We start from the raw sequence: 12,618 nt of genomic DNA on the forward strand, positions 1-12,618 counted from the left end.
GATTGAGGGCAGGGGCTACGCCGGCCGGCGGTGTCCGCTACAGGCCTTGCGTATGAGGATTCACTGGCGGGCGGTGACCGCTCCAGCCCGTGATGGATGGGAACAGCCTGGCCTAGGCGCACATATGTCACCCCGGCCGCGACCGCAGGAAGGGACTAGGAGAGGTGTGTCGCCGAGAAGCGGCGGGAACGGAATGGCCCCTGTACTGAGTGCTGCGCGCGGTTATATAGCTGCCGGTTGGTGCTCCCCTCCGTCGCGCCCCGCACCGCGCCGTCGTGTCGGTGTGGCCGGATTCCGCTCAGGGCGCGTCGCTGCGGTGACATGGCGCGCTGGTGACATGGCTATGTAAATGGGGCGTAATATATAATACCGTAAAGTCGGGTTACTTCAGTCCTAGAGGGTAACTTTGGCCGATACTTGGTCCAGGTTATATTATTGCACTGTAATTATGGGAATATGACATGAGGTTGGTTTTAAATAGCTAACCTTTGACGTTTTTTGTTAGACCCTTTTAAATGAGGTTTTCATGTGGGTCAAACTAACGCGAGTCTACGGTAACAGGTAAACTCAATAGAACGAAAAAAGTAAGCCAATTAAAAAGTAACAGATTTTATTTTGTTAAGTATAAAATATTAAAGCATTAATTGCAAAAGTTTTAACATTGCATTTTATACAAATATAGGTACAACACATGTTTATCGTAAAACTAGCGACTTTATCTAACAGTTTTAAATTCCATTTAAAAATGCAAAACGTCGAATCCATCCATTCTTTACTTCACATTTGATAAATATTTTTAAGTTTTACACAGTTTTTAGAAGGACACGAATTTCAAAGATAAAAATACTCGAACACACGTTAAGTTAAACGCTTATGGCTCCTCTACACGATGGGCCAACGCCGACCACTCCAAGAGTCGGATTTATGCGTTAGAGGGAGCAAGTGATATTGCTATCTCACTCTACCGCATGGCGGCGTCCCTTGGAGTGGTCGGCGTTGGCCCATCGTGTAGAGGAGCCATTAAACGTTTACTAAACATTGGTCAATATCATCAAACAATAATTATAGCACCATAACACCACTCCGTAACCAGTTCCGCTTGAGTTTCTCAAGGCGGAAGAACCATACAGTTGCTTTTAGATATATCGGAGCGGTCGATGCGCTCACAGAAATCTGAGCACGCTTCCATTGTGTATTCTGATGTTTTTGAGCACCGAGGCCTCACCGATATACTCTACACGGCTGCCGCTTTAACAAGAGATAATGCAAGTTGACTAGCGCCTCTTGTCGTCGAGGCCGGCCGCCGCGGCCGCCGCCCGGGTGCCCACGGAGTCCCACGCTTGCCGCATAGCCTGGATAATAAATAATAAGTTATACTTTAAAATGTAGGTATTGATGAGGACAATTACTTGCAGTTTGTTTGGCAGATGTTTTTTATACGTTTACTTACCTACTGCTTACTTTTATTTTCTACTTTAACTCAAACAAAATAAAGTCGATATTTGTATGCCGCCCAAACAACATTTCATATTTTTATCACAACAAAGAATCAGTTACAAACTTGTAACCAAGGAGTACCTGCTTCAGTAGTAGGTAGTACGGAAATCGAGCTTAAAATAGAAGTTATAGGGATTTATATGCATTCTTAAAGCTTCGTCACACAGGCGCGTTTCCGGGCGGCGCGTGAGCAGGACGCGCCGCTTTTACATATAAAACGCTCACGCCCCGCCCCCGGAAAACGCGCCTGTGTGACGGAACCTTTACTGCCAAGTTTGTGCAAGTTTACCGTGGTCAGAGTGTACAACAGCACAAAAAATGAATGACGTGCGCCGGAGTATATAGGCTTCTCTATTATTAATTATCATATAAAAGGGTACATGTCCATCCTTCTCAGACTTGAGACTTGGTAGCCCCTTTACGTCTGTGTAGCGCTAGATTTCCATTTGTGAGAACTGGCAGAAGGATTTTGTGACTAAAACAAAAGATGCTTACGCATTCTCGCAGGGAGTCCGCTATTTCGTCGAGCTGTACGCCCACCTCGCGCATGTTGCCCGTCACTCTGAAAAATAAAACAAGAAAGTAAGTAAAGAACCGAACTAAAATAGTAGTTACACTCGTATGAACTGAATTGAATTGAATATCTGGTTTAATGATTCATGCACTTAATAGCTCATACCATAACCGGGGAGAAATGTTTGTAAAACCGCACAGTGCGCGACCATTTCAGGTTCCAAGGATGTGGAAATAATCTTTTTATTTGTAAGTTTAATCTTATTATTATTCTACATATATCTAGCAGAATCTTTAAGATATGTTACCTGGTGTACGCCCACACGGCCAGCAGCACCAGCGACGCCATCGCCACGGCCTGCCCCACCGCCACCACGGTCTGCACGCCCGCTGCCGCGCCGAGCACGCTCAGCAGGTACCCGAGGATGGCCAGCGTCGCGAACACCGCCGGCGTGCCCGCCAGCTTGAAGATGTTCTTGCCCTCGTTGTGGGCCTTTAGTTGTTGGTATTGCTCTTCTAGTTCCTGTTATTGATGTTTTAGAATTATTTTTAAGACATCTATTTATCTAATGTACGAAACTCTCCTTATGACTCTTAACTGAAGTGTCTAAGTAAATCGGTCGAAATATGGTTAGCATGTACGAAATTATTTTTAAATTACCGAACACTTTCCCTTTGCGCCCTCTTACTAAGAGACGCCGAGGCATCCTCTATTTACTCGAACCCAAACAAAGCCAAACATAGCGCGCTCCGATAAGCTCATCATGTTATTATATCTTAACCCATTGAGCACCCACACGTAGCGCTCTACGGGTTAAGCTAAGCGGTCAAACAATCTCAAATACTACTTATTTTCATTAGAATGGATCTTCCCTATGCTATTGCCCCATTAAATAGTGGTAAAGTTATTAAACTGCAATCATTTGGAAGTACCTTAATTGGTTGCCCACTTTGACTGCTCTGGATAGTCTGAATTTATAAGGGAAAAAATTATGTTAGTCTCCGGAGACTTTTCAACGGGTACCTTGATGAGTTGTGCTTCATAAGTGCTAGCCAACTCGTCCCCGCCCATCTTCCGCTTGGCGTGGAAGGCGTGCAGCGCCTTGTCGCGCGCGCGCCGGTGCTCGTCGTCGAGGCGCCGCGGGGGCAGGTAGGGCTTCGCGCCGCCGCACACGTCCTCCATCACCGTGTCGTACACATCGCGAGCTTCGGCCACGGCGGAGAGGTTGTTCGCTTCGGCGGTTGCCTGTAGGTAACATGTTTAGAGTCAGTCTACGCTACGTCTGCGGGCCAAGTGTTCATCATCATCATCATCATCTCAGCCATAAGACGTCCACTGCTGAACATAGGCCTCCCCCTTACATAGGCCTCCTCCTTAAGGGCCAAGTGTTAAGTCATACTTATCCATTGTCGCTGCAGACATCTACAGAGAACCAGTGACATGTAGTGATATATCTTTAGGCGAATAGTACTTCAAAAATCAAAATACTTGCATCTTCCGATTGAGTACGTAGTCATAACTACTAATGGGAATAACACAAACATTCTCGTGGACGAAAAAATAGTACCGCCACTACAGAAGAGCTTTACACCATGCTGGCCTAGAGATAAAAGGCTCTAGAACAGTCTTAGGACTCTTAGGTCCGGGTATATCAGTGCCGTTGAACTCAGGGCTGTGAATGCTGTCATGTCTAGAATATTTAATAAGGCCCTACCTCGAGTATAGACTTAGGCTCAGGTAGCTCGGTGCCGTTGAACACGTTAATGTAAGCCTTGAAGTAGAGCAGCAGGTCGCGCGCCCGCACCGGCTGGCCTTGGATGCTCTTCGGAAGTAAACGATCGGGCGACAGCAGCGACGGCACCAGCTGGCGGAGGGACTCTTTAAATTCGGGGCTGATGTCTGGAAATGGGAGTAAAACTACTTTATCCCCTCGTCACATCCATTATATCCGCAATGAAGTTACAGGGGGTTGAACGAGACTTAGGGCTCATTTAGACGATGCGAGAACTCGCATGCGAGTTTCATTAAATTGCGGTTTTTGATCGGTCAGTTGAACTGGGCGTAACCAACAGTCCGCAATGTAACTAAAATCGCATGCGAGTTCGCGCGCCGTCTAAATCGGCCCTTAATTAGCTCCTAAGGTCGTCAGTTTTTGCTGACTATGTACATAAGTGCGAGATAATTACTTACGCCTTTTTCCCGGAAAATAAAGGCAAAGATCATAGTTTAAATTTAATTTAGAATTTTCACCACTTCTTCAGAAATTAAATTTGGATTATACCTATGAACAAACCATTGTTCTTATCATCTATTTATTTAAAACGTAGATGAGTCTTCACGCTAATCCAAATGCACAAAGTACCAAACATACCGACAGGTTTTCTTGATTCTTAAACACCAATTACCAGCAAGTTTCCCGTTGAAGTGAGGGTTGGTGGCGACGGTGAGGCCGGGGTGCGGCATGAGGAAACAGGCCAGCTGATCGAAGCAGGACGCCACGTGGCGCCGCAACGCCTGCAGCTCCTCGTGCTGGCCTTCATGCACCTGCAAGTAGATGAGAGGTCAGGTAAGCTTTTTAATAAGATATTGACCGAGACTTTACATAGGTACAGTCGCCATCAGATATATCGGGGCGGTCAAGGTGTTCACAATATCTGAACAAGCACTCTAACGCCTTGACAATAGAGGCGTGCTCAGATTTTTGTGAGCACCTTGGCCGCTCCGATATATATGATGGCGACTGTACCACAATTCCAATCAGATACAGTTATAGGTATATTGAGGAGTGACGAAGTGTCTTAAACATTTTTAATTATGCACCCTAACGCATTGACAATAGAGATGTATTTCTTACGTTTTAACAACTTGGGCGCTCTGATAACAATTGTAGATAAGGTTAGCCGGAGCAAATGTCCAATAGGGAAACGTTTGACTGCCCTATGCAGCCTGGGGCCAAATTCGACATGTACAACAGTTGTACAGTTTTGACAGTTACTGTCAGTTTCGCATCCACGTCAAATCAACAGTTGATTTTATTGCATACTGAGTGTTGATTCCATCAACGGTGGATAATATAATTTGGTACAACCAAAACTCAACTCTACACTAAGGGCGGTTCGGTTTGGTTTGCTTGACACCCTAACTGTGGATTATTAATGTCAAATTTTGACATTGTACGTATTCGAGAACTTATGATTTTTCCCACATCAACGGGAGATCATCACGATACGTCAAACGTCGCTTGTCGAATAGGGGTCCTGTGTATTATGGATGGCTTTATCCACGTGATAGAATAATTGTCACTTAACACCGCGGGGTAGACTGTCCGTAGTAGACCACTGTCGCGTAGACAAGAACGACCATCATATCCGTGCAGGTATGGCGTAAGGGTTAGAGGCCCTTCCACCACCATGACCATACACTTTTCCTTTCCTTTAGTGGAACAGTTCGGACACAGTAGAAGTAGAAGAACGTTTCCGCTGAACCGAGTAGATAGCACACGTCACATACCGCGACACAGTCTATTAGGGATTGCCTCGTAGATCGAAGTCCACCTGAAAAGATTTTTAAGTTTAAGTATAATTACCTCAAGCCGCTTGTCAAGCAGTTGTTTGCCGCCGGCGGCACCATACGGGTGATCGTACGGGAAGCTCCAGTCCCGGACTAGAAGCTGCAGCCGCTGAAAGGGCTTGCCCACGCTGCTCTGCGCTGCTAAACGCCCGTACTCTGTAAACAGCTGCAGACATGGACATTTTAAAATTATTATTTATTTGCTTGTACGGCTTCACTCGTCTCTCATCCACGCATAGAGATGCCAAGGCCAAATATTGCCATGGAAAGAGATCCAGGGCATTATTTGGCCAGTCCAATCGATAGAGATCAAGATCGCTCCGCCATCTATGTCTGGGTCTATTATGACACCACTCTCTAAAGTTAATTGTGTCGCACAGACTTACTACAGTCTCTTATATGATAAAGGAAAATATTATGAGGAAAACTGCATACCTACATCTGCGAAGAAGCTCAATAAAGTATGAACATATATGAATGAAGTATTTATCTAGGCTTAAACTAGCCTAACGCAACGAATAAAGTGTGTTTAGTGTTATTAAAAGACAGGTGCATTGCAGTGTGATTTGTAAAGTGATGATGAACGACTTAATATCTTATCAACATAGATAGGTACTTAATCAAAATATACTGTGCAAAAGTATGTCTCGTTTTCATAATGAAAGATGGTATAATATTAATACTACTGACCTGCAAGTGCTGCAGATCGTCTTCCTCAATGTTTTGTGACAGGTTGTAGATCTGCACAGAAGACAGCATCGTGGACAGCGCGAAGATTGTGGCATTGTCTCGCACTGTCGATTCGCTGTCGAAGGTGCCTTGCGTATCCATAAGCAAGATCACCACCTGAAAAAAGACAATTAACGAATGAGCTTTAATTAAGCTAAAATGCGCATAGTTAAGCAAAACTGGATGGTAAGCGATCAAGTGGACCCGTTTTAAACACTGGTCCGACTTCAAACTGGGTGTTCACAAAGAGCTTTGTATTTATATACCGATGTTAGGTATAGGATATTCATCAAGCTGAAGATAGTGTCATACTGTTAATTTATGTGTAAAGTTTAATAAATAAAATAAATAAATAGCAACAATAAGTGGATAGATTCCTACTATTGAAGCTACAATCGTTACCAGTAAAGGGCCAACTTAAGCTATGAAGAATCTACCTTCTCTCCATTGCTGAGAGTGGCCTTGAAAGGCTGAGACCAGAGCAGCAGGCCGGTGGTGTCTCGCTCGGAGCCCCCGCGCCAACTGAAGCCCTGCAGCGGCGCGTCTTCCGCGCCCATCCAATCGCCGCTGTCCCCGAGGTTGTACTGGAAAATTAAAACAACACTGACTTGAAAGTGAACTCAATAAGTAATTTACTTATATAAAACGTTTAAGCAATTTAAGACATTGGCATGTTTCTTTTGGCGAAGACGAACTTTGAAATCTTTCAAGAAATTTGTTAGCATTTGATTTGACCACTATTCACAGGCTTACCTACCTACTCTATGGCTAAGAGGTGTGCATAGAGGTGAGATGCTAATATTTTAAGAAGTTGATCTAGGAGCCCTTCTCCTCCATCATAGAGAAGAATAAGTAACCTAACTTATTTATCTATACCTCCATCAAGGCAATCAGTTATACTTAGTTGGTTATAGTACTTATAGTGGTATAACAGAGAGGGCATATCATTTTCAGACGGTAGGTACGACTATAATATAAGGTATTAGGTAATCATAAGATGAAGGTAAAAGTAGACTCCTTACCTTGTGATGTAGATATCTAAGAAAGAAGTCAAGCAGGAAGCTCTTCCCCTTCCTAAAAGCTCCAGCCACGGAGACCACGACCACGGGCCGGTCCTTGATGTCCTCACGCAGCAGTAGGGCCGAGAGCGCATCCAGCTCCAGCTCGAAGGAGTGCTCGGGGCCCGGGGACACCACTTGGATGCCGCGGCCCGACTCTAGTGACTCGATTTTGTCTGGAATGTTGAGGATTTCAAATTGTTAAATGTATAAATAAATAAATAAATAAATAAATAAATATTATAGGACATTCTTACACAGATTGACTAAGTTCCACAGTAAGCTCAAGAAGGCTTGTGTTGTGGGTACTCAGACAACGATATATATATTATACAAATACTTAAATACATAGAAAACACCCATGACTCAGGAACAAATATCTGTATCATCATACAAATTAATGCCCTTACTGGGATTCGAACCCAGGACCATCGGCTTCGCAGGCAGGGTCACTACCCACTAGGCCAGACCGGTCGTCAACCCAGTCGGTCGGTCGTGTATATGTGGGTACAGTTAGCCATATTAAATCAGATTAAATACGTAGAGACAGAAAATTTCCATTTAGATAGATATAGAAAGGTACAGCAGACACAGCACAGGGTCTAATTAAGGCGCCATCTAGTGAGCTATCAGAGGGGTATAAACTTTAAAGCGCTATAAAGACTGCTATAAGTTACGTTTATGTAGGTACTATTACTTTAATTTCAATGTTTTGACCAGCAAGAGGTATTTGGTAAAGCACTTAATTTGGTAACGTAGGCTTTACCAAATACGCAGGTACCTAATCTTTCCGTCTTTCGGCTGATAGTTAATAGATGCTGAGTATTTTTAAAGTCAAACGACAGCAACAAGCGTACAATGATGTAAACGATGCTATTTCAAAGGTAGTAAATTGGTTCAATGTTAATAATTTATTGTTAAATGAGAAAAAGACTAAATGTATTCAGTTTGTCACTAGTAGTAACGTAAGGCATGTGCAAACAAGTGTCATTGTGAAGGATGAGGAATTGGAATTAGTTGATAGTACAGTTTTTCTTGGTATAACTTTAGATTCTAAACTTCAGTGGGGTCCCCATATTGCTACTCTTTCGAGTAGACTGAGTTCTGCAGCTTTTGCAGTGAGCAAAATCCGTCAGTTAACTGATGTGAAAACAGCTCGATTAGTATATTTTAGTTACTTCCATAGCATTATGGCATATGGTATTTTACTGTGGGGCGGTGCTTCAGAGATAAATACCATTTTTGTTCTGCAGAAGCGGGCTATTCGAGCAATATATAAATTGAACCATAGAGACTCACTTAGAGATAAATTCAAGGAAATTGACATAATGACAGTGCACTGTCAATATATTTATGAGAATATTCTGTATGTACATAAAAATATTGTTAATTTTAGGAAAAATTGTGACATTCATAATATTAATACTAGAAATAAACATAAGCTCGCAGTGCCCTTCACACGGCTCCATAAAATTAAAAAATCATTTATGGGTAATTGTGTAAGATTTTATAATAAACTTCCAAACCATATTACTGAATTATCAATTAATAAATTTAAAAATTATGTAAAGTGTAAACTTATTTCTAAAGCTTATTATACCACACAAGACTACATGAGTGATAAAACAACGTGGGATTAATTGTGACTCGAAATAGATAATTCAATGTATGTACTTCTTTGTTAAGTTTTATTGACATTTGTTATTGACATTTAGATTTTATTCTAGAAACATTCTAGACTAGTATTTTTTATACAATTTTTTTTTATGTTTGACGATCTTTTTGTGAAATTCTTAGTATTAAATTTGATCTGTATAATAATCCAATATTACTATGGAATAATATTAACTTCAATAAATTGCTCTGATAATTAGCTTAAGATAATATATTATTATGTAAAACGTTCATAAGTGCTTGTTACTAGGCCTACATGAATAAAGTATTTTTGACTTGACTTTGACTTGACTTGACTTTTGTTATTCGTCAAATAGGCGCAGTTGTCCCTCCTTAATCCTTCGGTGTAGGTACATATATAGTAAGTAAGTAAATACATTTTAATATACCTAGACTACATAGTTAATAATGACTTTTGATAATGTCGAGGTAATCAATACCATATTAAGAGTGCACTGTACTGAACAAACCTTGCTAATTGACCGCGAAACTAGCTTTTAGCAACATAACCACATAACAAGTATTAATATGTATACCTTCAACATTCAAATTCAATCTATGTATTCTACCTTACCACGCATACAACCAGCAACACTTAACTGTCCATCAGTGGACCTTTTGTAATAAGGTTTAAAAACTGTCAGTATCGCACGATAGTACTAGTCGTAACGTAACATTGCATGATTATGAAAAATAGTTGAATTTGGAATACCTACTTAAGTATCGTACTACGCGAAAATACAATAAACAATTGAATGAGTTTTCCAATGACTGACGCGTGGTAAATCAGTAGAACTTATTATACCTAGGAATGAGATGGTAATCCATCAATAATATCACGACAAACAAAGGGGACGATCTTTCCCATATCAAAGCGATGCTAACTTTTATTGGACATATGGGAAACGATTGATTTTGCAATGACGTGGTGAGTGAGGTGATGAGGTCATGGTGACCGGACCGATTGCTTTTAATATTAAACGGGAATTGGCCATGAATACTTCGATATTAAGTATAAGTATAACGAGTTAGTAGATAATAATATAATGTTATAATAACGTTTTAAAATAATGTTCCAATAAGATAAAATTATACATATATGTTATTGCAGGTACTAATGAGTAATTCATAATAAATTAACATCAACTTATGTATTAAAGCCAGCTTGCTTTTACCTACCTATTAGGCTATTATATAGGTACCTACGTATTATAGTTATTGTATAAAATTGGCACTAAGTTACGCACTTTTTACACTGCTATTTATTATGAAAGCGATTATTTAACAAATGATATAAAGTCTCTTTTGTTTTGTATTCACAATTAAGTTCATTAGATAGCAAACCTACCTACCAATACCTACTTAGTGAATGTGCGACATCACAACATTGTTTTAACGTAGGTAGGTACCTAAATTCGGTGTCGCGACCTGCCATAAATATTTATTAAGGTATATTATGTATAACTACAACAAGTACAACAACATATATAACATTCAACTCCACGTTTATATATGAACCTACTTACCTACATAACTTTACTGGCAATATCACTGGTTAACCTAGGTAGATAGATAGGTACTATAAGACTAACGACTTTTAAGTTTGTACCTTATTATATTTTTCTAACAAAGACTTTAGGTAAGTCTTTGAATATCACACAGAGCACACCTGTTAATTCCTCATCCTCATTTTAGCGTGTTCCCGGTTGCATATGTGCTAACAGGAGTAACAGGGGCCCGGGATCGACAACATAATATATCTACCTAGGTACTTAAAGGTTTCTTCTTTCGGGGATAAGCGATTGCCGTATGCCTTTACAGTACCTACTTAAATATCAAAATGATATTTCATAAATACCTATAAATATATATATATATATTTATAAGTTCCACGAAACTCGCGCTGCTAATTAATGAAATATTAACGAGTGAATTCATGGTGTATTAGTTTCCGTTAACCTATAGTAAACAAGATGTAGGTAGTTTTAGTCCATTGCACTCTACTTTTATAAAGTCATTTAGCTGCATACCTAAACCATCAGACACGTAGACGACACGACAATTTCTAATTCCCACGCATTGCCATTTTAACAGTTGAATACATTTCAATATGCATTCGATAAGTGCATCTGTACCGTACTGACTTTCTTCGTTCAGAATACACAAATGCAACCATTTTACGACACTTTTGCGTTAATATGATCGCTTTTAAAGCAGCTCTATTTTCCGTAGATGCTCTACATTTTTACTTTGTACAACTTTTGTGTGTGTTACATAAAATTAATTCCTCCTAAGCTATTGTAAATCCAGGAAGCATGATTTAAAAAGCGTTTTGTAATACAAATAAGTAAATAATAAACATATTAGCCGAAGCCTTCTGAATCACAGCTGAGATAACAACTAAAAATAGCACGTAAACAAAGCGTAAACACCTGATATTTATCTACGCTGTTTCCAATAAAACAAACCACAAATTCTTTAGAAAACACAGAATACTCACTGGTCATTGTAAAAAGTTCGATACTAAAAAGTAAATTAGCAGCAGGTGGTCATTCTCCGAAGTTTAATCAGTTTTAATGTGTGTTTAGCGTGTGTGCCGACCGTCGGGCGAGGCGCGGCGGGTGAGACTGGTGCTGTATTAAGGTCATCATTATGATGTCATCGGCCGGCTCTCCACTACGCCGGTGATGTCATACGTCATATCAAGTGATGCTGCGAGTGTGTGCAGGGAAAATATGGGCCAAGTGCATTAGTATGTGATAAAGAAAAATGTACCTAGAAGAGTAATAGATAGTTGTTAATGTTGTCATCGTTCAGTTCTCTTTACCCGGTACTAATATAAGTCATCTCGTTCATGTACTTTTTTAGGTTTCTAAAGTGGTTTATTGCGCATCACATATAAGTCGACCAGTCCCTCAACATTCTAATTTGGAATCAATCGCTACACTATATTAGTCATTCGATTGCTCGAAATTCACAATTAGTACTCGCAATAAACAAACTCTCTTCTTGAGGATTGAGGATATAGGACCTACTCGGTGTAGGTACCTACCCCATTAGGTACAATGTCCTTAAATTGACGCCATTATTCCGTACGGGAATGACTGTTGTACACTGGCATAGCCATATAGCAAAATAAACGTAACTACATAATAATTTCGTACTAACATTCATCAATTCAAAATGACAAGGTTCTAACTAAGTACGCTCTAACATTTCAACCCATGGTCGGTCCACCATCCAGCAACACATTATGAATATTTATGACCATGGATCATAGAAACGAGCGTACAGTCAAGGGAAAGCACCTCCGTGTGCACGCATTATCACATCGGAATCAATTACTGCAAGTTATTTTGCTTGTTATTTCGATTATAGTTGCGTGACAAGCCGGCGGTTATTCCAAGCTGGAGCAACAGCCGAGCCAGTATAGTTAGACCTCCGTTCGCACTAAGTTGTTACGAATGTAGGAGTCAAATTATAATGTTGATGAATACTGAACAAAGTGAATTAATTTTACGAATAGTGAGCATCCATCTAGCGTCTGTAATTACCAGGCAATTGATGTATATGTAT

At 40.5% G+C, this 12,618-nt stretch overlaps 1 protein-coding gene across 1 annotated transcript; it reads right to left on the reverse strand.

Moving 5' to 3' along the window:
- Positions 1-593: 593 nt before the first annotated feature.
- LOC134673447 (atlastin-like) lies at positions 594-11,564 on the reverse strand. Its single transcript, XM_063531436.1, has 12 exons — positions 11,543-11,564; positions 7,333-7,544; positions 6,748-6,894; positions 6,272-6,427; positions 5,598-5,747; positions 4,417-4,555; positions 3,726-3,910; positions 3,035-3,256; positions 2,319-2,533; positions 1,993-2,059; positions 1,027-1,352; positions 594-877 (listed from the first exon to the last, which is right to left on the reverse strand). The coding sequence occupies exons 1-11, from the start codon at positions 11,547-11,549 to the stop codon at positions 1,275-1,277; spliced, it is 1,578 nt and encodes a 525-aa protein (XP_063387506.1). The 5' UTR covers positions 11,550-11,564; the 3' UTR covers positions 594-877; positions 1,027-1,274.
- Positions 11,565-12,618: the final 1,054 nt, after the last annotated feature.

This window comes from Cydia fagiglandana, chromosome 18 (genome assembly GCF_963556715.1).
Source record: "Cydia fagiglandana chromosome 18, ilCydFagi1.1, whole genome shotgun sequence".
Taxonomy (NCBI): Eukaryota; Metazoa; Arthropoda; class Insecta; order Lepidoptera; family Tortricidae; genus Cydia; species Cydia fagiglandana.